The 27653-nt window shown below is 45.2% G+C and overlaps 2 protein-coding genes across 8 annotated transcripts in view; one reads left to right on the plus strand and one right to left on the minus strand.

Moving 5' to 3' along the window:
• The window catches only part of SCN3B (sodium voltage-gated channel beta subunit 3), a 29006-nt gene extending 16318 nt beyond the window's left edge, over window positions 1-12688 (plus strand). For 3 of the 7 annotated variants that reach the window (XM_030538135.1, XM_030538133.1, XM_030538134.1), the window contains one exon: window positions 1678-9585. The gene's annotated coding sequence lies outside the window, so the exon portion shown is untranslated. Of the gene's footprint in view, window positions 1-1677; window positions 9586-11154 lie in introns of those variants that run through there. The other 4 variants (XR_003997179.1, XR_003997182.1, XR_003997180.1 and 1 more) reach the window with 4 other exon arrangements.
• A 141-nt stretch (window positions 12689-12829) lies between these two features.
• The window catches only part of GRAMD1B (GRAM domain containing 1B), a 205079-nt gene continuing 190255 nt past the window's right edge, over window positions 12830-27653 (minus strand). The window contains 12 exon segments of the mRNA XM_030538132.1: window positions 12830-12968; window positions 13755-13872; window positions 15557-15664; window positions 16042-16053; window positions 18696-18786; window positions 19024-19227; window positions 19681-19784; window positions 20611-20753; window positions 22813-22931; window positions 23832-23975; window positions 24330-24516; window positions 27333-27489. Of these exon segments, the coding sequence (XP_030393992.1) occupies window positions 12879-12968; window positions 13755-13872; window positions 15557-15664; window positions 16042-16053; window positions 18696-18786; window positions 19024-19227; window positions 19681-19784; window positions 20611-20753; window positions 22813-22931; window positions 23832-23975; window positions 24330-24516; window positions 27333-27489 (1477 nt within the window). The 3' untranslated portion in view covers window positions 12830-12878.

Raw genomic sequence — 27653 nt, forward strand, 5'->3', positions numbered from 1 at the left:
TGCTCAAGTCACACAGTCTATAGTAAAGCAGGGAATTGAACCCAGTTTCTCCACAGTAGAGCTGCTCAGCCATTTTCCGTTGAAGCTGGGCCTCGGAGGTGGCAAGCTCCCTGCTCTGTGGCAGCCTTGAAATTCTGGACAATTTTGCATTTCCTTTCAGGAACACTGTATTTTGGTGTTTCTGAAACAAGATTTTCAGGAATCTACAATTTGCTGGGGAAACTTTAGTACATCTGTTTGGGTTCTCAGTCAGAAAGAAAGCAAATGTCAGTAACAAAATCCCCAAGTTTCAGCCAGTTAATCCAGAGTTCTATACTAGTGCTGAACCAGTTTTCCTTTAACTGCTATCCATAATTCAGCCCTTCACATTTTGTAGACATTCTTCTAATGCACCCTAAGTCACCAGGGAACTGAGGTCTGGCTCTGGTTGCTCATTGAGTGTGGTATATGCTATCCTGACCATCTCTCCCCAATTAAAACAAACCTGTTGCCATTTCAGAAGTGTGTAAATATTGTTCCCCCTTGCTATTTCCAAAAGATGCTGCCCTTTCTATTTTCACACATAGGGCTTTGTCATAGTATCTTTCCCCAATCTGAACCTTAGAGTCCAAAAGTTGGGGTACCAGCATGAATTCCTCTAAGCTTAATTACCTGCTTAGATCTGATAAGCTGCCACCAATCAGGAATTCCAGTGCCTGATACATTCTGGTCCCCCCAAAACCTTCCCTGGGGACCCCCAAGACCCAGACCCCCTGGATCTTAACACAAGGAAAGTAAACTCTTTCCCTCACCTGTGCCTCTCCTAGGATTTCCCTCCCTGGGTTACCCTGGAAGATTACCATGATTCAAACTCCTTGAATCTTAAAACAGGGAGGAATGTCCCTTTCTCCCTCACCCAGAGGCAAAACAGATTCAAGATCCGTGAATCTAAAACAAAGGGATTTCTCCCCTTTTCCCTCCCTTCCCCTTCCCTGTTAAGTACAGACCCAATTCCCTTGAGCCTCAACAAGGGGAAAAAACAGACAGGTCTTAAAAGCAAAACTTTTAATAAAAAGAAAAAAGGTAAAAGTTCTCTGCAATTTAGATGGTAAAAGTTACAGGGTCTGTCAGCTTATAGAAACTGGAGAAAAAGCCTCCTCCAGCAGAAATACAATTTAAAATACTTTCAGCCAGATACACATTTGCAAATAAAGAAAACCAATTAAAAAGACTAACTGCCTGTTCCTTAATACTCACTATTCTGAATATAATAAGAGACTGTAGCAGAGAGATTGGCAAGAAACCTGGTTGCATGTCTAGTCCCTTCCAGGACCCAGAGAGAACAAAGCCAAACCCAAAAAACACAAAGGCTTCCCTCCATGAGAGTTGAAAGTATCTTGTTTCCTGATTGGTCCTCTTGTCAGGTGTTTGGTTCCCTTTGTTAACCCTTTACAGGTAAGAGACATTAACCCTTAACTATCTGTTTATGACAGGCTGAGAGCTAAAGTTTAGAACTCAAAGCCCCCATCTCTGTTTGATTGTTAGAAATGCAACAGTGCATACAATGCAGCTGTCTGTGCAGCCTCTCGGGTGCTATGAGCAGAAGTAACCTCATTTATCATGGTATACAAGACCATGCCTCTACTAAGGAAGAATTAATCACAAAGTGTGTATGTGGGGGGGTTCTGTTCCTTGCAGGAACTCTGAAGTTGGAAGGACCAAGTCACTCCAGCCAGGTTTGGGAAAACTCTACAGCACCAGGAGGAAATAAGGGGCAAGTGTAAATTCTCTTCCACTTGCCTTGGACATTGCACAGCCTTGACTTTGGCTTCAGACTCCATTTGCTAAAGGATTCTCCTTTGAAGCATGCTGAGGAAAGGGGGTTGGGGTGCGGGTGGCACTGCTCCTTCCTAGATTTTGCCCCCACTCTCATCCAGTGGCCTTGTAAATACAAGTATCATTTATTACCCTCACCATATTCCTTTGCAAAATATGCTAATTCGACACTGCAGCATTGAGGGGTATGTCACATTACCCTGACACACATGGCCATCAGCAAGGTCATCTTAGCATTGTGCTCAACCTTTTGATTAAGCCTGAACAGTAGCTTTAATTATTAAAAAGAATATCCTAATCCTGCTCCACTCCAGTGCTTACTATTTACCATTCAAATGCTTGCTCTCCATGCTGCCCTGGACTGTAGGCTGCTGTTGCAAACCTAGGACAAGAATATGGAGAAGCAGTAGCTTAGAGCTGCAAAAAATGTACAACAGCACTCAGCATGCAGAGAATTAGTGGGCAGCAATCTACATGCACTAGCTTGCCATGCACACCCTGCTGCATAGTGTGCTTTGATCTGCTGCAGAACATTTAGCACATCGTAGCAGGTTTCACTCAGCCAGTTAGCCCATGGCAAGCTAATAGGATGTAGATTTACAGCCTAGCTTGCCGCACACTAACCATGAATAGCCATGCCCTCAGGCTGTACCACTGCTAACTTGGGTTTCCCTGCTATAAACTGCAACGATTCCAAGAAGTGATGTTAGTTATATTTGGCAACTGTTTGTCAGAGTTCTAGCTGTCTCTATTAGCCTTGCTCTATTAACTTACACAATAGTGTTTACTTATCATGGAAATAACCTCTATCAACTAGTGTCCTCCAACAACCACAGGAGAGCATCCCTGGGAGACAATAGTCCCTGAAATTAGCAAAGTGTCCTCAAATGGAAGAGCGTTAAAGGTCGGAGTCCCTGAAGGGAGGAGAGAGTCTGGTTTAGGTAAGCAAGCGAATGAAACGGACTGATTATTCCCAAATGGGAAAATGATAAGGCAGTTTGGGAATTTGTGGAGCTTTTTATAACTAATTGAAAGTCATGGTGGGACAGTTGCACCACCTAGAGGCAACCAGTGGTTTTCTCCCATAGCCCTTAATGTGTTTCTTGTGATAATGATTCTCCATGCTGAATACTCCGTGTTAGTCTCATGTGATCTATTATTGCAGAGCCATTCTTGTGTAAATTAAGTTTCATTTATAAACACAGTACTGCACTGCAACAGTATATAAACAGTTGCAGATACAGTAGCCAGGTGGGGGGGTTGGCTTTATTAAATGTAAAACATTTAAACATGTTGACTGTGGTTTCCCATTCACAGAAACATTAGTCTTAGAATCTGAGATTATTGGGGAAAAGGCTTGTCTATATGTAGAGATGGCACGTGACGGTGAGATGCTGCTGAATGCCATTTTTCAGGAAATGAGTCTTTGCTCCTAGCAGATGACGTGATATCCCCTGCTGCAATGACTGCTATACAGCTTGCAAAGTTAAGTTGAATCTGCCACACTGTTTGCTCCTAAATAAAGCACTCAGAGTCAGGCATGCTTCCTGCATATGGAATTCCTCTGCTTTGTTATGCATAAATTGCAGAGTACACAAATTGCTCTGTCATTTAAAGTTAGACAGGCCCAAACAAGAATTCTAGGTGATGGTTATTCAGAGACCCAACTAGGATCAGGAGCTGCAGAATGCCCTGATTTTTGTAAATCTAAAACCCAGTTCCAAACAGACCTAACCCACAGGGTGTCTGAAACCAGATCCCAGGCTTACAGCTTGAGCCCATCTATGGATTAAGCATGCTGCATCAGCAGTGCCTTAGCGTGGGCACTGGTTTCTTAGAACCCAGTGTTTAAAATGGAGGAAGAACCCTCCCTTACTTAGGTCATGATGGAAGTCTTCATTTTTCCTAGGCCAGCATAGTCAGCCTAAAATGCTATGGGAGGAATATTAACCCTCAATCCATAATGTAGAAGCTAGAGCAGAGGAAGTGAGTCATGACTCCAGGATTCTATGCTTGACTGTGATGCGGGACTTCAGGCAAGTTACTTAACCTCCTCAGTTGTTAAGGCTCCTTGACAGTCCCCTTAAAGTAAAGGAAGGGCCATGTTTTATTCCCCACCCCTTTCTGGTTTTCTAAAGTAACCAGATGCTTTTTTCTGTCGTCTTCCACTAACCCTGTAATTTATGAAGTGCTCCTATAGATAATACTACCCTCTCAAATATGTTTAGGTAGGGGGAACCCATCTGTTGGGAAAGCTGTATTAGGACTCCCTATCTTTTGATTGAAAATGGGAGCGTGAGATCGCACTGCCCCAAGGTTAAAGCTAATGTGTCATCTGGGAAGATCGTCCCCCACTGGTGTCAGGAAAGACCCTTCTCTGTATATGGAAATAACAAGAGAGACTTAGAATTAGGTAGGACAATAAAAAAAAACACAACTCAAATGTAACTGTCATTTGTTGAATACTTTTTTTAATTCATAATGTACTTTCCATTGTTCTAGCTACTTTACATTGAGATTTGGCTGTGCAGCCTTTATAGTCGCTAGTTTCCTAGCACGTAAGTATCTTTATCACACCTTGCGCACAGCGCAAAGTTTATTAGTTACAGAGCCAAACACAGTTAGCCAGACAATGCCTCAAAACACAACTGCTCTTCCTTCTGCATGTGGTGTAGCCGCAGAGTTTGTGTTGCCACCACAGACTAGTCAACAAGACAGAGGTGAGCCTTGGCCTGTATCTCTCCCTCCCAGTTTAGAATGTGATTATGCAGAGGGGAAATGCCCACTGTAGGGATGGTCATACAACCCACTCTTGTTGATGTGAGTAAATCCTTACTCAAATGGAATTACTTGCAAGAGTAAGGATTACTCATCTGAATCTGGTTGCAGGCACTAGGCCCTTGTGTGGGGAAAAGTATTCCAGGAAGGTAGCAGCACTACATGGCCATGGAACATTTGAGGTGTGAGCTGTGGGGAAAAAATGCATTGCAACCAGCTGGAAACATTGCAAAATGTACAGTACCAAGAGTGCAGGTTGGTGCTTCCATTTTTGTTCTGTTAAGTGTTTAATGAGAGAGGGAGACAAGAGGCTCCCAAGCCATCTCAGAAGAATGACACTGGTGTGGCACAAGCTCCAGCCTTTTGTTGGCTAAAGTTGCTGTTTCTTAGCAGTAGCAGCTGCCAGTCTCCCACAGTCAAGGGCTGCTGGGGCAGTTCAGACTGAGCTTGGAAATAGAACATGCCTGACCAGCTCTGTCTGCTGCATTTTTCTAACTCAAAAGATCAGGTTCAGGAAGCTGGCCCTTTAATGTTAGCAATGAAACTGATCAAAATGAGTGAGGTAACAAAAATTGTCGGAGGAGGAGCCTCCCTGAGTCATGTGCAAATATAATTCCTTCACCAGAAGGAAAGTCCTTTCCCAGCATAACGCAAACTGCTTCAAGGAAGGACAAGCAGGGATAGCATCAGGTCAGTCCATCTTGGACAGAGGGAGAGTGGGATAGAAAAGAGCTGATTGTCCTGCAGCAGGGAGGGGAGGAAATGGAGCCATGCAAGCACTAGCTGCAGAATGTGCTCTCCCTGTGTAGCTAAGGGAATGTTCAGCTATGGCTGAGCAAGTGGAGGGGGGAGAGTAACACACTATTTTGGCTGGTTTGCACATTTAGAAAAAAGAATGTTATGGCACAAAAGAGATTCACCAGCAAGCAGAGAGCAAGCACAGGCTGATCAGACAGGGAGTGAATATTCAGTACAGTTCTCTCCTGCAAACAGTACAGCACAGTAGTAATTTCTCAAGACTGGTTATTTCAGACACTTTGGTCTTGTGGTGTTCACCCACAGTCTTGGTTAAACAAGAACAGAGGTAATTTCACAACCCGTGCCCTCCTACTTCTCAACCTCAAGCCAGGTTCCATTCTACCACCACAAGAAGCCATCAGTGGTAGCAAATCAGAGCCTAACAGCTTGCAAACTGCCAGGTGTGGCTGTGCTGAAATAGGTGAAACCCACAAGAGGGCTTGAGGGGAAAGGAAGAGCAGCTTCACTGACAAAAACATACAGCAGAATTCTACCGTAACAAGCTCAGAAGGTTACCTTGTAGAATAGTCACTGCAAGGAGCAAGACCCTTCCTCTAGGATACTGAAGTATTCTTTGGGGAAGGTTGGTTCTGGGTGCATGTGGAAGGGACCTGTGCTACAGAGCATGCAAAAGCCTGTATGGCTGGCTATGCTCTTCTCCTGTCAAACATCAGCTAACTGTAGTAAGTAACCAAAAGATCTTGCTCTCAAACCTGGTACAAATTATCATGGGATGTTCATACCTTGCCTACAACTCAACTGAAAAGATGCTAGTCATCTTGACTGTGTATCTCATAGATGGACTACCTGCCCTCAGCCTGTGTAGAGGGGGAAAAGCCCATCTGTTTTGGATAGTCCCCAAAGAGGACAGAGCTGATCTCCCCTGAGGTGCCCCTACTCTTTCCAGCAGCACTCAGACCCCTTATCCAGCAAGGGCCTGGGCAGAAAAGGAAAGACACTGACCCTCTGACGTGATTGACACTAAGCTCTATTAGCTTGTTTGGTGAGAGAAGCATTGGTCATTTTAGCTTTGGGCTGGATTTGGAGAGAAGAGATTGGAAGAGATTTCTTCGAATTCCACATTCCAGTGCTGAATGACAGAAAAGCCCCTGTCTGCCTTGCTCCAAATCCTCTCCATTCTGGTACTGCTAGCTGCATGGCAAGTGATGAGTGTCCAAGCCCTGGAATGCAAAGCTACCATAAAAAGGAAAGCGTGCCCTGTTCCTAGGTACTGGTAGGAAAGGGATCCTCTCTTGTGTACTTAGCATTCTAATGCACAGAAATTTAGACTGAGGGTTGCCATTGTATCTGATGTTCAACCTCACTCTGCCTCGGCATTGCTCCTCCTGTTCTGAGGAGCTCAAGGGGGAGTGAGTTGAAGGCAATGTTGTACATCTTAATGTGCTTCAAGTTTCTAGCCACCACTGGAAGCAGAAGAGCCACAGCACCCTGAGAGAGGCTGTTTTTGTGAGAGTTCATGCCCAACTCAACACATTCTATCCAGCAGTTTGGAGAGCTGCCAAGTTAGGCAGTCCATCTCTTAGATGCTTACCTGACCCATATCCAGCTCTATCACTGCTTTCATTCACAGCTGGACCTTCCTCCTTATTTGCATAGGAATCACTGCAGACCCCTCACAAAATGTCTTGCAGTGCACATCAGCCAACTGGGGTTACGGTCTCAACTGCAGCTGTCCATTTGTAACAATCCCCCCTCCTATAAAAATGTAGGTTAGGAAAATTAGCTGTTGACAACTAAGCATATACACAGAGGAAATATTGGGCTCAACTGTCCCCTTTACACCTGAGTAAATCTTTGACTCCCTGGAATTGTCTGGTTTTAAATGCGAGAAGAATTTGGCTTGCTGTACCTGACTGATCATTATCTGTTTATATTTGGGATGGGAAAATGGGTCCGTTTAAGGGCTGCTGCTGGTGACACAAGCATTATTTCCACCGCGCAGCTTTCAGGTTAGAGCTCAGTAAAGCCAACACATTATACCTACAGCAAAAACCATCTCTTCCTTTTAAACTGTGCATTAAAAAATACATTTGGGTAGAAGGTTACACTCTACTAGAGATGCACCCTTTCTATCCATAGATTTTGTCTAAACTGGTGTAATTTCCCGTTCGGGTAGACATACCCGCTACCTCTGATCAAGATAACATGGGTATAGCTACTTGAGCTAGAAGTTACAGCTCCAGTGTAGACCTACTGAGTGAGAGAGATCTTAGATAGGAAACTGGTTTCAAATTGGCACTGGCGATTTAACCATGCAATCAGCTTTACCAGAGGGCAAAGTAGTCAAAGCTGGAGCATTCATGCCAGGGTTAGATCTTGACATTCACAACTACCATCCAAGATTAAAATATTTACATACTATGTACGCTGATTTTGAAACTGTGATTCAGGCTTTAGCTTTTAGCTTTAGCTGCATAGGGAGTTCAGAGTTTTGTGACCTTGATTCTTATTATTTTTGCTTATCTATTTTAAACCTATTTTTTTAATCGTGATTCTTCCTAGCTAATGGATAACTTGTACTATACATTAAGGATTGCACCCTTCCAAAAGCATGGTTGCATTATAGTCAAGTACACAGGCTGAAATTGTTTCCATTCTTTCTCCACCCCGCTCTAACAGGAATATAGCATTCCTACTAAGCCAAAGTTTTGAAATGAGTCTAAGAGTGTTTACCTACCCATCTTCCTCCTCTGCTCTTAGCTCTCCCACATCTGAACTGCACACTTACCCTAGGATGATGGCTGTTTTACAAATGAGTAAGTCTTGGGTTTATGTAACTAAGCCCCCGTTTTCAAACACAGGCACTATATGGACACTACAGCCCAAAATACCCGTTTTCAGGTAAGCACCGCGAGGCAGAATGTAGGTACCTAATTTAGGCAGCCAAGTTTGAAAACTGGGTTTAGCAAACAAACTCCTTTTTTTTCTCCACATATGGAAAGATTAGAGCTGAGAAGCCGGGTCCCAGATGATCTGCCCTTCTACCCCTCCCTCACGCAGCACTATTTAGGCCATTTGCTCTTTATGTTAGTTTGTGTATATTATATCTGGCTGGTGCTTTAGCTGCAGCATGAAGGGGAGTGGAGTGGAAGGATAAACCCTTTACAAATCTATTTCACAATTGGTCAGCCACTGAAAATCAAACCAAACAGTTCTGCCTGTGAACCTGATTGATTACTCACAGTGGAAGGACGAGGGCCTATGGGGGCAGAATGCCAAACAAAGGCTACGAACCTCCTCCCCACAGGTCAGCAGGGCAATAAATGTGTCTGCCCATGTGTTTAGGCTAGGTCAAAACGGGCCAGCCTCAGAGAGAAGAGCTCAGGGTGAAAACTAACCTTCACCTCAGCTGTACTTACAGTATCTTCCCTTCCATTTATCTCTATCTCCATTTTACCACTAGAAACCTCTGCTAGATTATCAACAAACTTTTAACCATAAGCACACCTCAGGCTGGAAGTTTCGGAGGACCCTAAAGTAGTCAGGCACCCAACTCCCATTGAACTGCAATAGGATTTGGGTACCTAACTCTTTTAGTCTCCTTTAATCTTAATTCTGGCTCCCTATTGACAGTAAATAATCTACTTCAACCCCTAATGCGAGAGGCAAAGAAATGGGTGTGTTTCTTCGCTGCAAGTGGAGCAGAGAAGCAAAGGGTGAGGATCTGAGTTTAAAAAAGGCTAGCTAAGCAGAGCTATGAGCCAACAAAGGATACACTAGCTGAAAGCCAGAGAGGAATTATTGCCAGGAAAAGCTTCCTGACACTAAGGGCTTCTCTCTATGTACAGCTGCACTGATTTAACTAACAATATGATGATACAGTGGTGTGTCTGCATGTGTAGACACTTTTAACCGTTTAGCTTATAAATTTACAGGCTGGGGATACACCATTTTGAAACTGGTTATGAATGGATACACAGTAATCTGCAGCAGTTTAACTAAAGCACCACAAGTTTAAGTAGGTCTGTGATGTGCTGGATGGAACAGACTCTTCCAGGGAAGCTGTGGCTCTTGGACAAAACTCTAGAAAATGGACTGCCGGGATAAGGTGTAGACTAGATGGACAGATCTTTAACTGGCTGTAGGAGACACTGAAAAGCCTGTATCAGAGGGGTAGCCATGTTAGTCTGGATCTGTAAAAGCAGCAAAGAATCCTGAGGCACCTTATAGACTAACAGACGTTTTGGAGCATGAGCTTTCGTGGGTGAATATCCACTTTGTCAGATGTATCTGACGAAGTGTATATTCACTCACGAAAGCTCATGCTCCAAAACATCTGTTAGGTGCCACAGAATTCTTTGCTGCTTTGAAAGGCCTGTGACTATGATAAACAAACCTGGAATGCTACCATTTATCTTTTGCCTTCACAGCTGGGACAGTTTCCTGTCCTCCTAAGCAGAACAAATATATCTGTACATGCAACCCAGGAGCTAGATTACAGACTGCAGCTTCACTTTCAGGACCTAGAGTCACTTGCAAATATATTTTGAGCTTCCCAATGGCATATTTAGGACAGAAACCACTAGTATCCCCACTCTCCTTTGGAATAAAACCTCGGAAATGGGCAGGTTAAGCTAGACCCACAGTAACAGAGACATGAAAACCTTCCTTGGGCAGGGTCCTGGATCCCACCAGTAAGTTTGGGCTCTTCTGTCCTTAGAACAGCAGCAGGACACAAACCTATCCTCATCACAGCAGGAGGAACTGACCTGCCTCAACTTCCAGCCTTGGTCTCTTCTTTCCTCAGTGCTAGGGGCTCATGCTCACCCTACGTTGCCCATTTCAGCAGCAGCTTCTGGCTCCATCAGGAAATGCCAGGGAGACGTACAGTTTTAAGCAGCATTAAGTTAAATAAATAAGTATAAATACAATAAATTATATAAAACAGTACATTCCCTAGGTTCCTGGGCACATTTTCGTCTATAGTCCTTTGCCTTATCTTTCTCCCCCTTCGCCAGTAGTCTGCTAAGATAGTCATAGTTTGAATTTAAGAGTCCCCGTCATACAAGACGCCAACAAGCGCCCCAGAGAGCTTCAGTACCTCCCCAGCCAAACTAGGCAGCTAGCACATTTTTAGGAGGAGTGTGTAATACATGGCTTAGTCAAACGCCTTCTAGAGCCGCATAGGCCACTGGGATATGGTGCAGGAAGGGCCAGTTGCTCACCTTGCTCTTTCATCATATGCAGAAGCTATAGATGAAGCAGATCTGCTAGATCATCCAGTACTCAATACTACCCCTACACGGGGCTGTGTCAGGTGATCTCACCTGCTTGAGAAAATCCTTCCAGAGTCAGAGATGGTGGAGATAGAGGGTCCATAGACCAAATAATCCACTTGGGTAAGGCAAGATGGGGAAGCATGTTAGTCACCACCGCGAATCCCCTCTATCCTTTCACCACGCAAAGGGATGTGCCACTGTCAGAGCTTGATCCTGAGAGCTGCTGATCACCTGCAGTGTGAGTTGGTGGTTAGTGCACAAGACTGATGACGTGGGGTTGTACTCCTGGCTCTACCAGTGAAACACCTCATGTCACCACTCTGTGACTCAGTTTCCCCATCTGTAAATAAGGACAATGATACTCAGGCAGTTTTGCAAAGCACAACATAAAGACATGGTGTCATTCTGCTGTCAGTGTGACTTGTGTGTGCTCCGTACCTCAGGATCAGGCTCTAACCGTGATGGGTTCCCATTTGTTTAGTGTGTCCAGTAATAACCCCTAAATCTTTGCCCTTGCTTCTAGTCCCCTCCAGTCACCGAAGCTCGCTCAAAGGCCATGGGCTCAGGTATGGCATTTTCAAGTCCCCAGCGACTGCGCCGTGTCCCTCTCCTGCTCCTCCAAGACACAAGAAAACATGCCCACCTGCTGTGGGATTCATACCCGGACAGACATCTCACCAGCTGCCCAGCTAACATGCCGAGCCCAGGACGTTACATACCACACCCCTCAGGCTTTCTCTCTTGACCTCTGCTGGGTTAAAATGCTCTATCATTAAAAATTAATCCTTTCAAATGACCTTTCAAAATAAATACAAATGCAACAGCCTGAGCTGCCGCCTGCGTGGATGTCCCGTAGCTGCCACTATTGATAGCCCCAGCCTACCCTCATTCTAAAAGGTTCACCACAATGCAAGAGGAAATGCACCAAAACTTCTCCTGTTTACAGGATCTTTCTAAGAATGACAATTACCTGTGTGGCCAGGCCTTTCTTCCACCCCACTTCTAACATCTCCAGGGATCAGCCATGCAACTGGAGGGTGGGTGGCTTCCTGATACAGATCTATTCAATCCGTTTAATTGCAATTGTGGTTTCTTTTTTTGGTAAAAGGAAGCTGCTCCCTCTCCTTGTGAGTTTCCACCAGAGGTAAGATGTATGTAAGTAGATACTGGTACATGCCAAATGCCCTCAGCTAGCCCATATTTTTTTTCTTTTTTGACAGAAGGGGTTTAAAAATAGTGAGCAACAAGAAAAAAAACAGGGTGTTGTATCAAGTCAGAGCCATTAGGCTTTACGTGCCTCTGAGTGGGAAGTGAGCACAGATAGCCCTTTCAGCACAGCTGCAGCTCCTTAGCACAGGGGTGGTGCATTGACAGGGACACAAACGCATGGAGGGTTGAAGAAAACAGTATGTAAAGGGGACGTTGTCAAGTGAAAAAGAACCAAAGGACTAAATTCACTGACTTCAATAAGATATGCCAGGGTCTGGATTTAGCCAGGAATACTGAGTAATAACCCATGTCAGCGCCCCTCTACTTTGCCATTAATGTAACTTCTATTAATAAAAAGTGAAATGTTTCATTGAGAAAATCTGGTTCAGTTTCTGTGCTTTACTTAGCAAAATGAGGCTGGCCAGTTTAACGGCGAGTTGCACCCCTACTACAGCATTCTAGCAGAGGGCTCAGAACAAACCCCATTCACTCCTGAATGAGAGTAGTTTCCTAGAGAATTCCCATGGCTCAAAGCCTGCTCAATTCAGTAGGCTACTCCCACAAGAGACTGATGTCTTCTAGCAAAATCCTCCTTGTCCTCAATGGGGCAAGGTAAAGTTGACAATGTCCCCTTTAAATACCTGTTCAACATTCAGGTACCCTCAGGTGGGAAGAGAGAGGGGGAGGGGCATTTGCTCCAATTCTTCCCTTTAAAACAGACAGACAAACAGTCAGGAATACACAGAAGAGAGGTGCATGGGAACAGGTAAGCGCGAGCTGCACTCTCCCGGACAGTGCCTCAGTGCTGGGAAAGCACAGCCCTCCCATCGCATCCCGTCCTACCCCAGAGACGCTCCAGTTCAGCCAGTGTTGGAGGTCTGCACCCACACTTCCCCTCCTCAGTACATAGGCTTTTTTCCTCTTTTAAAATCTGTATATAATATATATATATATATATTTATATTCTGTATATATATATTTATATGGTCTATATACACATATTGCACACAATCCTCTGGCCTCCTATGTTCGCCTCTGTTAGTGGAAACGCTTCCGTTTCTCCTCTGGTTCCGACCCGTAGTCGCGTGACCCGATGCCATTCTGAAGGTTTACTAGTGAATCCTTCATCTGCAAGACAAAAGCCACCCTGAGTGTTTGACTGCTGTAAAGTCTTGGAGGCGCTGGGGCTTTGAACCTAGCCTCCCCACCACAGTCTGCTGGAAGGTGTTCCTATTGCACTCCTTGGCTTGGTACCAGAGTGCTTGGCCTGGAAGCGACAGGGAGTGAGAGGTGCGTGGCCAGCCGGGTAGATGGAGCCGACAGCGACAGCTAGGATCTAATATTGGAAGCAAAAGCATGTTACAAACTGCAAAGTCTGTACAGACAGCCCCTCTCTGTGGGGGAGGGTGGACACCAACCAGCAAACAGGTAGCGGGGCAGGGCAGGAGTGTTCAAAAACATCAACTCCCTGCTCTAAAGTGCCCTAAAGGATCTCCAATGCTCACACGGAACAGACCTCCTCTCTCTAAGGTCTCTGTGGAAGACATGCACTCGGTAAGCTGCATGGGAGTCAATCTGTCTATATTACCATGGGACTGTGGAGGGCTGAGTGGATCAAACTGGGATGTGAACACCAAGCATTCCAGCCCTGATGCTACATCCACCGTCTGGCCTAGGGTACTCGGTCAAGGAGAAGCTCCAGAATTCAGGATTGCTCTGAAGGTGTCAAAGCTTACCTGCTTGCACTAGTCCTGTTTGAAGATGGGCCTGAAGGGTCATGATGTGCATGGGTGGACAGCTAGAGACAGCCTTGGTAAGGATCTAGACAGATAGCAGGGTGGTTGTAGAAATGTTCCACCCAGTCTCATGTAATTGGAATTTCTGGGGCAAGTGGCTGGGAGATACTGTTCTCACCTGGTCTAGAAGCATCACGGAGGATTTGATGATTTCACGCCACTTCTGTAGCTCTGTGTCATGATACTTCTGCTGGGACTCTAGCAACTGAGCCCATTCTGACTGAGACTGGGGTAACCTGTCAGATGCACATGAAACACAAATAGTTTGGCTCTGGAGAAGCAAGGGGGTGCGATGGATGTAGGGGAGTTCCTGGCTGCTGAGTAAAAGGATGTCATTGACGATTCACTTCAAAGCCAGAGCGTACCCCCCACCCTCCCACACTCTTTCATTCATAAAACTTCCACCCCCCACACATTGTCTTCCTTAGAAACCTCTGCCCAATCTCAGCTTCAGTGAAGATGCTTTGAAATGAACATTCCCAGAAGTATGCAGTGCTGTAGTTGTGCCAGTCCCAGGATATTAGCGAGAAAAGGTGGGTGAGGTAATTCTTTCATTGGCCCAATTTCTGTCAGTGAGAGAGACAAGCTATATATATATAAAATATCCAACAACAACTACGTGTGTGAAACCAGACAATCACTACGCTCTCGAATGAACTCACACAGGAAAATGATAAAAGACAAAAACACGACATTACTTGTTGGTGAATATTTTCCTCCAAGTGATCATGCTTTATCTGATCTATCAGTCCCCATCCTCAAAAGAAACGTGCACAACGCTTTCAAAAGACGAACCTGGGAGCTTAAATTCATAACTTTGCTAGACACTAAAAATCATGGTTTTAATAAAGACACTGGATTTATGGCTTATTACAACAATCTGTAACCCCTTCACCCCCCTTTTTGTCCTATGACTACAGGAATGTTAACAGGTCACATCACCTTGAATGGGCCCTTAGAATGTGTGCTAACTACTTATAGTAAACGATTTGTTCAATCTTATATTTAGCTGTGACACTCTGAGTACCTTTCCCAGACCTGAAGAAGAGCTTTGTGTAGCTCAAAAACATGTCTCTCTCACCAACAGAAGTTGGTCCAATAAAAAAACAATACCGCCCCCACCTTCTCATTTTAAGCGGTTGTATTTTTAGAAGCACCCAAGTGTCTCAGGAGACTCTTCCATTTTCAAAAATGTCCAAGGCACTTAGGAGATGAAGTCTCATTCAAAATCAATGGAACGTATGCTCCTAAGTCTCTTTTGAAAATTTTATCCATGATCATTTGAAGTTGCTTAAGTTCTGGCACTTTTGGGGAACACAGTGCGATTAGTGGATAGTTCCTCATATCCCCCTCTTCTCCCCACACACTTTACTAACAATATGCCCAAACAGGGTATCTTGGTCCAAAGATCTCAAAATGCTCTGCACTCAATTAATTATACACCACAGCACCCAACCTGCATCCAGATAAGGTAGGTACTGTTAACTGCATTTTATAGACATGGAAATTGAGCCACAGAGGAGAGAGGTGACAATACTTGCTTGAGGTCACACAACAGAGTCAGTAGCAAAGCCAGGAATGGAACACAGGAGTCCTGACTCCCTCTACACATCACACCACACTCCCTTTTCTGAGCCAAAAACAAGCCATAGGTGACCCTTGGCTCTCTGTCCCATGCTGTAACCATTGGAGAGTACTGCTTGTCTAGCAGAGTCTACAGCAGGAAAGGCCTGATTCTCACCCTCAGTGTAAGCCTCAGCTTGCTTGGTTCCAGTTCAAATAATGTGTCTTCCCTTTAGTGTGTAAGGCTGGAAAAGGGGCAACTGGGCAGCTCTAGGCTGTGGAGTTTTGGAAAAGCCACCCACGTCTAAACGAAGCAATAGTTAGCGAGGGGCAAAAATCAATAAAATGCAAAGTTACCTTTCTGGTAGTCGCAGGCCCTGCCATGCGGTGAGGGTCTGGGTGGTGTATTCCAACATCCAAAGTTTGTAGAACAGCATCATATTGAGAATAACCAACAGCACCAGACTGGGAAGGAGAAAAAAGACACTGGTGGAAACATCCCCAAGTATATACATCATTCGAGCCCCACCCTGGAAAATGCCCCAAAGGTCCCAGGGTCCTGGCTGCCTTAGTCAGCTGATGGCAGTGGCAGTTTTGCCTGGATAAGAACTGGGTGACCAGGGCCTGAAGCTTTAATTGAAAAAGAGAAAGATGCAGACAGAAGTTCATGAAATGAACACAACTAGGGGCGGAGCAATGGGGAGATTGACAGATCAGCTCAGACAACGAATAGACCAAGTTTGGTGGATTAGGATTCCAGCTCAATGGGTGCCGAGTTTTATCGGATACTGAGACAAGCAGGTGAAAAACACAAGAGTAAAGAGGTAAAAAAGAGACAGTACCTGAAACAAATCCTAATGGGAGCAGGAAAGAGAAAAGATGGAGGAGCTAGAGGTTAGAAACACCAGCACAGGGACAGGAGAAACTGAGGGGAAACGTCTGGTGGATACATATAATACACAGAAGGGAAGGAAAGAAAGGGTAGAGGAAGGAGAGGAGAGAGAAGGGAAGAAAGCTGTAGCTGTGTGCATGTTTCTCTAAGGACAATGCTCTTCTTTCTCTAGCAGCACAGCAGAGGTTGAGTGGTGCCTGCAGACCACCACACTTGGGGCACCTGCACATGGTATTGTCCGGATTATAAATTCACATTTCAAGTTGCAAGCACCTCTTTCTCTGTTTGCACCAAGCTGCATGAGAGGAGCCTGACGGCACAGCATGCCAACCAATGCTCTGACTATATACAAGGTCGCAGCAACCTGGCATTTGTGGTTGTTATATCTATTAGATGCATCAGCAGCTCAGATAAAAGATGCCAACCAAGATGGGAGGCTTTTAATTACCATATCTGGGGTTGCCTGTGAACATCCCCACAGCTTCAGAACCAATGGGCCAACCCCATTTCTCTGGTACAGGGTTCTGGCTAATGGCCATTGGTGAGAAACAGCATTCTGAAAATATTACAAACGCTTTGATCTCTGGTGCATCAGTTTGGAAGCAGATGCATGGTAGCCTCTAAGTCATTTGAATCAGACAGCTGTCTGATAGCCTATTAACAGGGATTATTCTATATTGATCTTTTGTGCTTTCTTACCTAAACGGTTGGATGTGCCAGCTGCATCCGGAAGAAAGTGTTTTGGTAGAGAAGGTACTGCTATGTCCAGCAGCAAACATCAGCCATGCTGCCAGATATACCAGGTCAGTCTAACTGCAGATATCTGCAGCACTGCCAAATGTGCATCTAGCAGAAGATGCCTACCACGGTGCCAGAGTTATTGAGCACATCCAGCAGGAAGTATCTGGCTTGCCGCTAGATGTGCCAGCTCTGTCAGAAAGCGTCTTCAGCCTTATCCCAGCCAGGACCAGGAAGTGCAGAAAAAGAGGCACAGCAATTTAAAAAGTAAAATTCAAATGGTAAATTCAAATTTTCCAAGCCTCTGAAAAGGCTGGTTGAGTTTGGGGCAAAAGATTGGGTTTGTTCTTACTTTATTCAAACTGGTTCAGAGGATCCTCTGTTATTAGGATCATGTTTCAGTTAGGTTAAGTCCTGGGGAAGATTTTCCTCTCTGTGCAGGTCACAGTAAATCATTAATACTTTGTCAGGCGCCTGTACAGTGTCTTTCCTCCAAAAGTCATTTACACGAGTGCATTAGCATCCCAACAGCCTAAGTGGCAGGTAAGCATCAGGACTCCCTTTTTATAGGTGGCTAAATGGAGACCGAAAGAGGTCTTGTAGCTAGGCCAAGCTTGTTTGGATCATCTGTGCATTTCTAATGAGCCCACTGCTGTGGGGTAGCCATTGCGAAGTAAGTGGCAGAGACAGGACTAGAACCCAGCAGTCCTGATTCTTAATAGCCTGCTATAACCATTGTACAGGCACACCCAGTTCTCACCAATCCATCTCCCGACTTTTTCTCTTCTAAGAAATCTGTTTATAATTTTAACATTTCTTAGAAATCTCTTCCTAATGGGCTGATTTCCTTCCAATATGGAATTTCTCCAAAACCCAGAACTCTGGAACATACATATTTGCAAGTCGCCAAGAAGGTTTCACTCTGGAATGTGATGAGAGGAAAATAGGTAGCAAACCGACTGGTCACATACAATAAAAACTAATGTAAATAAATAATAATAAAATAATAAAATAAATAAAATAATAAAAATGTTGTAGTAGTAGTAGTATAGTACCTTTACCATTATCACTACAGTATAATAGTTTGCACGACAAATGCACCACATTTTTACTTTCCTGGGAACTGCTGGGTTCTTTGTATGTGGTACCAAGTAGGTAATTAAAAAAATTACAGTCTCTGCATAACTTGTGCAAAATCCTTAATTTGTCAAATGTCTAAACCAAGACCCTGGATGCAATAAAAAGAACCTGTTTTATTCCTCGCTTTCCAAAAATGTTTCTGTAATTTACAATCCTTTCTCTTCAGTCATTATTTATGGGGTCTCATGTTCATATTCGTTTCTCTGGCCTTTCATTGGCTTAGCCTTCCTTCTCCTCTACTGACTATAGATTTCCCCCTCCCGACACAGCCTGCCCTTTCCCCAGTGCTCTGGTGAACAAAGTGTACTCTGGAGCTGAGCTACCTCCTAGGACTTCTGGGAATGTGTAGGAATGCAGGGTTCTGCCTGGCTGAGGGCAAGGTCAGGCCTGGGTATGGAAGGGAGTAGGTTGGATAAAGAAAGAACTGGATAGGAGTCTGAGTCACAACGTTGAGATGTGGATCGTCTCCAGCAGGAGCTGACCCAAACCTTTGACTAGAGCTAGAATTCAACTATATGGAACATTTATGAGGTGTTTTTTTAAAAGGTTAATTTATTTGATTTTTGCTTTGGGGGCAGCTTCTGCTGGAGATGATCCACATCTCAACATGGTGACTCGGACTCCTATCCAGTTCTTTCTTTATCCAACCCACTCCCTTCCCCCCGGAGACAGGAGGACCCAAGGAGAGAGACTGAGCAAGCCAGGAGGGTGTAAGGAGTCACTCACACACAGCTGATAACGACCAGCAGCTTGGAGACGCTCTGGAGATGGAAGCCACTGGGACTGTCCTCAGGGACATGCCGCGTCTGTGTGGAACCTGAGGGGAAGCATTTTGTCATGCATTTAAGTTATGTCCTAGGAAGAGCTCAATTCCTATCCTCTCCACACTCCCAAATACCACTCCAACAATCACCCCGAGGCTGCAATCCACTGCACCCCTACCTCTAAGAGGGGTCTAGCCCCCAGCCCCACTCCACCCCTGGCCCCCAGAGGGGCCCGGCCCCACCCCATAACCATCCCCGAAGAGCCCAACTTTTAGCGAGCAATTCCATACCTGCCACGTGCTTGATGCGATGCACAACCTCCTCATCTGTGGGGGTGGTGACAGGACTCAGCACCTCCTCCAAGTGTGGCACCCGCAGGTGGGCGTGGGGCCGTTTCCTTCGGCGCAATGTGGATTGCTTGCTCATCTTCTCTTTGGGGGATTGTCTGTGGATCTCCGCTAGGTACAAGCTCTCGGTTTTGGTCAGTTCGCTCTCTGCAGTGAGTCAGGCAACGTGTTTAATATCAAGGGAAAATAACTGAGAGTCACTCTATACAAGGTCACTTTCATAGAGGCTTGGGACCATAACAACACAGTTTCCACCCAGTGCACCCTCTGGGCCAAAGCAGGGCCCAGCGCTGGCAGTTTCAGAAGATGAAAGCAAGCACATCCATAATGCACCTGGCCGAATGTCTGGTGCTCACCACTTTGTGTTCATGCTAAAGCATTATCTCACGACCCGCACATGTTAATGGGCAGCGCTAAATGTGAAGTAATAACATCACCCAGCTCTGTCTAAAACCCAGCCACGGTAGCCGACCCTTGCTAGTCCGCTACTGTGTCCCACACCACCAGACTGCCTGCAGGGACGCATGGGCACACACCCTGATATCAACACACCTCGGCCCCTCAGTAATGGTGGAACTGGTGAGCTACTGCAGCTCTCACCTAAATGACGGAAATAATCTTCTAGGCCACTCCAGAAGTTTTTCTCGATGAAGGATTTCACAAGCCCCCATGGCTGCTTCCTGTAACGTAGCTCTGTAGAAACCCTGAGGGGAAAAAAGAACAAACCCAGTTACCCCTGAGCTGTCACCTCCTAATCTTTGCCCCTTGGATGCAGTGGGGACAAGTGAACCCACAACCTACAAACGTTTGCTAAAGCAACAGAGCATGTGTTGTTTCTCTCTCTCATGATTTCGATGGTGGCTCTGGCTGGGGCCTGAAGCGCCAAAATGCTGCCTGTGGCCCATTCCTGAAAGCCTCTCCCTGTGGCAGTTCTTTTCAGCCCAGTTTCAAAATCCCCGCCAGCAAGTTTGGATGTGTACTGGATATGCAGCCAAACACTCGGACGCTGATCCAAGCCCAGCCCAAACCTCCAAGGCTGCGGAATTTTACCCAGTACAAACCTGCTGGTAGCTCTGCTTCCCCACTTGCCCTCTGAATCTCTCACAGCCCTGTGCTCTCTGTCGACGCCTCCCATTGCTCACAAGATACAACTGATAGTACATAGCAGCTGTCCTTATGAACCATTTATTCAAATAGAGGTTCTCTGGCTCTCCGCCATCTTCCAACCCTAACCCACACTTCCTTTGCACCAACTATACTGTCTGCTCAACGGGCAGTGGATTAGGTAGCCACCTCTCCTACCACTCTCAAGAGCCATGGGGAGGTCCTGCTTGCAAGGGGTAAGGTCTGGAGGGCAAAGACAGGCTTCCTGCAGTCTCTACACCCTTCCCTTGTAAAGCAGAGGGCAGGAGTTCAACCTTTGCTATTTGTAAAGTGCTTTAAGATCCTGGGAGGAAAGGTGCTCTAGAGGGGCCGGTGGATGAGTATTTTTCATCATCAACAAATCCACAGTCCCTCTGAGTACGGTACCTGAGTCGGCTTTTGTTTCTGGCGACACGAGTCAACGTGTAGCGGTTAATGGTGTAGAAATAATCATGGTAGGGGACGTCGTGAGTTAGCACCTCTGCGTCTATCACGTAGCACTCGCTTTCTTGGCTGGCTTTGTACATTGTCTGCGCAAAGCGGAGAGGAGAACACAGGGAAGTGGTTAGTCTGGTCAGAGCGAGGCCAGGACAGAGCACGGCTCCTCACTGCAATTGTACAAAACAACATCTCATGCAGAAGTAAGAGCCACCTATGTGACCCTTTGTGTTAAGTTTTCCGTTAGCAGCTGAGTTTTCCTGGTGTGAATAATCATTAAAAAAAAAAAAAAAAAAAAAGCTCAAGTATTTCCCTATCGCAAATCTGAAATTGGAAATTTAATTATAATGTTCCAAACTCAAGCAGTTTGGGTTAGTTACATAGCTAATCCCATCAGAAACAATACCCCAACCGACTTACGTAACTGACGTTCCCCAATAAACTGATCTCTGGCTCTTTATATTGTACAGAAGGAAGAATTTTGCAAATATTTGTAAACAACATAAATATCTGTTTCTTGGCATGAAGGCTAAGTAGCATTGCCTCACTGGATAGAATAATCAATTACTGCAGTCAATGGGCCCGATTCTCTATTGCCATATATACTGCAAAATTACTTCCCCCAGTGCAAAATGAGTGTGAATCATTACCATTCTGGGTTTGGTAGCATTTCACAAAGGCTTTGCACTCGTGGAAATGGCTACACAAGGTGCAGGACAATGGACAGTCTAGTCCATTTACTTTACAAGGTAACCTCGTCACTTTAACAAGCCGGAGACTGTACAGACAAGGGATTCTCCAGAGATTTCATAAGACTTGTCTTCACCGCAAAGGTAATTCAAGTTCTACTATAATTTGAGTGTTGCCCCTAACTTGAGTCCCATCCACACAACAGAAACCCCTTAACTTGAGTGTGGAGATGTTTTTAACTCAAGTTGTCCCATTGGAGGAGAGGAGATACAAGTTATAGATAAGTGAGCAGAACACATTAGCTGCCAAAGCAATTACTCTGTGCAACTCAGGAGTTATTCTGCAGTGGGGCCATTCTCACTCGAACACAGCTAACTCAAGAGGAGTTAACTCTGCTGGGAAGACACAACCACTGGTGTCTCATGGACACCTCCCCCTCCCATCATGATAATGCAGGCCATGTCCTCCTCCACCAGGATAACACCTCTGTAGGAGCTGCAGCATTTGCTTACACAGGAAAACAACATGAAGGAATGACCAAGCAGTGTCAGAGTCTCTGTTGAGTGACAAGTGGTTTGTCCCCTTGGGAATAAAATTATTTGCACTGGCTGCTTCTTCTCTTCATTTCATCTCCCCTTTTCCCCACTCTGGTCTGTGCCTCTCTCCCCTCACTCTGCCTTCTCACACATGATCCTCTGCTACCTGGCTGGCTTCCTTCTCCTTCCATTCTGCATATGCTTCCCTGTTGCATTGTCCTCTTCTTCACCTACAAATGCTTCCTTGTTCCTTGGGTTCCCATCTCTTCTACTCCCCCAGACAAATTGTTCAGCCACACTGTCATCTTCTCCCGCTGCTCCCTAGGGCATACTTCCTGACTGCCTCATTACTTTCTCCCTTGCTTGCCTGGATACTTCTCTCCTGGGCTGTGGCTGGCAACTCCAGTGCCACTGCAGGGTCTGGTCTCAAGGCAGAGCTACTGCTTCCTGCTATGTAGCTGCAGCTACTAAGTAAAGACAGCCAGACTGGCTCCTCTTCTATGTCCCCAACTGCTTTTACTGGCCTCTGGCTCTGAGCACTTCCAAGCAATAAAGAGCCTGGATGCCTACACAGGCAGTTGGAAACAGCAGGAGCTACCCCCATGTGACCCACCTGCTCCCTGACCACCAGCAAGTGCCCCACAGGCTGTACCTCGGGAACCACTGGTGCAGACAGTGGTTTTGCTGTTTAATTAGGCTATTTGTTCTGGGAACAGATTTCCCTTCACCTGGAAATTCCCAGTCACTTTCCTGTAACACAACTTAGCTATTAGAATTTGCAATGATAATGAGTGGCAAATTAATAACAGAGGAAGCCAGGCAGGGGAGAGAAAGAGAGAGCACGCATGCACATCCCAGAGCCCAGGGTATTAAAATAAGTCTCTGATCAGTCTGTTTGGCACCTTCGTATTCTGCTTCCAAATACCTGAGTCTCAGTGACAGTAGCAGTTTTTGGGGCGAGAGGGTTGGTGAGGGTGATCGTGTACAGGATTGCTCTGCTCTGATTGCCGTTTTCTTCCTTCTTCCATGGATGAAAGATAATATCTGGGAAAGGAAAGGCTACTGAGTTAGATTCTTGAATTGGCAGAGGTGTTAACTCAGTGGGAAGCTATCCACACACCCAGGACCAACAGGATTGGACCTCATTACTCCCCTCATTGGCAGGCTTGAGACTGAAAACCTCTCCTTCCCCTAGCCATGGTCTCCCCAAGGACAGAGGCACACTGGTGTGGATGGGCTGGGGAAGCTGCTGACTGTCCCACAGATACACCAGGACATCATTCTCCAGGGCTGTCAATCCAGCATCCTCCGACAGTGCTCACATTCATGTCATCTATCTATTTTTTTTAAATAAAGAGTTTTGAATTGACCTTTGCAACCACCACAATATTTAAGTCCTTTGAGGCTGCCAGTTGGGGGACAAGGAGAAAACTGGTAGAAAGAGGCTCATTGTAGCATTGCTTTAGCTTTAGAAACACCTGAGGAATTCTGAGGTCTGGCTTTTCTCCCCTTCTCCAGCATCAGGGATAGGTCAGGGGGCCTCTCTGTCTTCCCACAAGACGATGTTAGAGCTACAGTAAAAACATGGACTGTACTGTACCAAGAATCACTCTCTGCCTGGGCTACAGACTGTGCCACTCTGTGGTGCGCTGGGATTTGCATGCGGAGCCAGAGTTGCTTTCTACTGGGAACCTGGTGCCTGGAGTTGGGTGTGTGATCAAGGGTGGGCTGAGCTTAAATGGGGTCTGGACTCCCACTGGTACCCCAGCCCAGCCAGCCTCACCCTCCAGGTACACTTGTGGCAGCAACAGCATTACACTAAGTTGTGCCTCTAAGCCGCGCACTCCAGACCAACATGCAGAGGCCCCCGTCTGCATTGCCCTTAGCACCTAGTGCTCAGAGAATGCTGCCTGAATCAGCTGCTGGGCATGGGGCATGGCTCACCGGAGAACCGACGCTGTTCCATGAAATCCCTCTGGAACTGGGAGTCAGTGAAGAGCAGGTCATACAGTTTGTCCACGCTGAAACTGAACACCTCATTCATGTACTGCCGGCCATTCAGATCCTCGTAAAAGGCCTGAACTTCCCCTGCAGGCAGACAGAGAGAGGTGAGAATGCTGCTGGCCTCCAGGCTCAAAGACTCCCCTTTTGTGGTGCCAGGACTGTACCATTTACAGTCTGAGAAAGGAAAAGAGCCTAAAGGAGACACAGCTGTTCTCTTTCTTTTAATGCCCCCAGGGCAATGACCGTAATATTAGTAGTGTAATTTACCCCATGGAGTTATTTCATTGTTACCCTTTCATCTGGTCCATGTTGCTGAAGACCTCGAGGATCCAGTAAAGGAGGGTAGCGCAGTATCCCCACAATACCTCCAATTGGGAAAGATAGCACCAGGGCATCCTGAGACACCACAGGACAGCCATACCCGCCATCACTGCCCACCTTCATCATGGGTCTCCGACGAGTCGCTGAGCTCCGTTGGAATGTCCTCGTTGTCGTTGAAGTCCAGGGAAGGGGAGTTCACCGGGGCGATGATCTCGATCTTGTCTCCAATGATGTTTTCGAGAGTGAGTTCCTTCTCAAGGGGACTCTCCACCAACTCCTCCTCCTCCGGAAGCATCCCGTCAAACTGGGATGGGGCAGAGTGCAAGAAAGGCAATCAGGATGCCACCACAGAGAGCTACGCGATGTGATTTTGACACACATGCCCCTTATCGGTTAAAATTCCCACTGGCATAGCTCTTTCTCTGACACACTCTCTCTCACACACACTCCACAGGTCAAAGACTAGAGCTCAGAGGAAAAGCAGTCTCCAGGTTGGGGCTGAGCAATGGGCCAACCACCCATCCTCATAAAAAAGGTTAAATTATAGAAGCACAACAAGGTAGCCATTCCTGCAAACAGCATGATAGACAAGGATGGGGAGCCATGCTCCTGCCCTAAGTGATATCTGATGGTGAGGGAAAGATTCACATTAGGGCTGTCAAGCAGTTAAAAAAAATAATCGCAATTAATCGTGCTGTTAAACAATAATAGAATACCATTTATTTAAATATTTTTAGCTGTTTCCTACATTTTCAAATACGTTGATTTCATTACAACACAGAATAAAATGTGTACTGTGCTCACTTTATATTTATTTTTGATTGCAAGTATTTGCGCTGTAAAAAAACAAAAGAAATAGTATTTTTCGGTTCACCTAATAGAGGTACCATAGTGCAATCTCTTTATCATGAAAGTTGAACTTACAAATGTAGAATTATGTAAAAAAAAAAAAACTACATTCAAAAATAAAATAATGTAAAATTTTAGAGCCTGCAAGTCCACTCAGTCCTACTTCTTGCTCAGCCAATCACTCGGACAAACAAGTTTGTTTATATTCGCAGGAGATACTGCTTCCTGCTTCTTGTTTACATCACCTGAAAGTGAGACCAGGCGGTCTCACTGCACTGTCGTAGTCGGCATCAGAAGATATTTACACGCCAGATGTGCTAAAGATTCATATGTCCTTTCATGCTTCAATCACCATGCCAGGGGACATGCATCCATGCTGATGAACGGTTCTGTTTGATAACGATCCAAATCAGTGCAGACCGAGGCATGTTCATTTTCATTATGAGAGTCAGATGCCACCAGCAGAAGGTCGTTTTTCTTTTTTGGAGGTTTGGGTTCTGTAGTTTCCGTATCAGAGTGCTGCTCTTTTAAGACTTCTGAAAGCATGCTCCACACCTCGTCCCTCTCAAATTTTGGAAGGCACTTCAGATTCTTAAACCTTGGATCAAGTGCAGTATCTATCCTTAGAAATCTCACATTGGAATCTTTTTTGTGAAAAAATCAGTTTTGTGAAATCTGCAGTGAAAGTGTTCTTAAAATGAACAACATGTGCTGGGTCATCATCCGAGACTGCTATAACATGAAATATGTGACAGAATGCAAGTAAAACAGAGCAGGGGACATACAATTCTCCCCGAAGGAGTTCAGTCACAAAGTTAATTAACGCATCATTTTTTTAACGAGTATCATCAGCATGGAAGCATGTCCTCTGGAATGGTGACTGAAGCATGAAGTGGCATACGCATGTTTAGCATATCTGGCACGTAAATACCTTGTAATACTGGCTACAAATGCGCCATGCAAATGCCTGTTCTCATTTTCTGGTGACATTGTAAATAAGAAGAGGGCAGTATTCTCTTGCAAATGTAAACAACAACAACAAAAATCTACATTTGTAAATTGTTCTTTCACGACAAAGATTGCACTACAGCACTTGTATGCGGTGAATTGAAAAGACTATTTCTTTTGTTATTTTTACAGTGCAAATATTTGTAATAAAAATCATATGCATTTTCATTTCAATTATAACACAGAATATATATGAAAATATAGAAAAACATCCAAAATATTTAATAAATTACAATTTGTATTCTATTGTTTAACAGTGCGATTAAAACTGTGATTAATCAAGATTAATGTTTTGAGTTAATCGCGTGCGTTAACTGCGATTAATCAACAGCCCTAATTGATATATTTATTTTTAATATACATAGGGACCTATTTTTCCAGGTCTGAACACCCGCAGCTCCCCTTGACTTCAACAACAGCTGGGGCTGCTCAACACCTCTGGAAATCAGGCTAATGCTCTGTGTGCATATGTGTGCCGTTAGATCACGTATTCCCAAAGACCTTTTTATATTTCATTTAAGGCTGAGCACATACATAAGGATATAAAATATACACCTACATACATACATATATATTTCTATATCTATCTCACATCCAAGTTGCAATTATCCTCAAACAAACACTACAAACCCAGGAAATTCAGAGCTGAGATTAAACCCCAACACAATCCAAACTTGTCAAGGTACGGAAATGTGCAGCAAGGCCACCTCAATCATCTTAACTCTTCCTTGGAGTGACACCACGAGTGGAAACAGATTTTAGGGGGAGAAAACCAACAACCCGAAACTATCTTGAAAAATCAGTTTCCTTTAATCTGGGACCACAGATGCTAAAATGCTTTCATTGCCACCATATAACAGGCGTGGTTAATGACTTTCAGGGCAGGCTGCAGGTCTCCCTTCTTTTTTTTTTCCTTGTGGAGGGTCGCAACGGGAGATCGTAGCAATGCTTGTGAGGGGCGGGTTAATTTTGGTTGCATTGGAAGAGAGACTACAGCGCAGCTTGTCACAGCACAATTTATTTAAGAACTGTCAAGAGGAGGAGTATCAGGAACTCCTGTTTAAAGGGCGTGTGTATAGGTCTAAATAAATAAAGGGACAACAGTATCCTCAAGAGATTACACATAACTTCTGCAGGCTTCTAAGTTATCAACCTGAAACTCTCCTCTAAGTCACAGCCTGTCTTTCCTTCAGCTTATTTGTATGCTCCTGGTCTCTGGTCTACAATCATATTTGGGATGGGGTAGGGGCAGGAGACACATACTGAAGTTGGCGCTTCACTGCTCCCTGTGGAAGTCAACGTGCTGGCGGTTATGGACTTCTTGGGCAGCAGAGGACTAGCTTCAGGTTTGGCCTCCATGCTGCTCTTGGAGGAGCTGTCATTCACTTCATTTTCTTCTACAGGGATCTCCTCACAGTAGCTGTAAATCCAGAGAAAACACGCCAGTCTTTAACTCTGTATTTCCCTAGCTCTGGCCGGGACTAGAGACGGGAAACGTTGGAATAAGGATGTTCTCATGGTATTTCCAGCCTGAGCGGAAGCAGAAATGACTGGGAACAGCCTTTTCCCAACATGGTTCCAGCC

This window comes from Gopherus evgoodei, chromosome 19, assembly GCF_007399415.2.
Source record: "Gopherus evgoodei ecotype Sinaloan lineage chromosome 19, rGopEvg1_v1.p, whole genome shotgun sequence".
NCBI lineage: Eukaryota > Metazoa > Chordata > Testudines > Testudinidae > Gopherus > Gopherus evgoodei.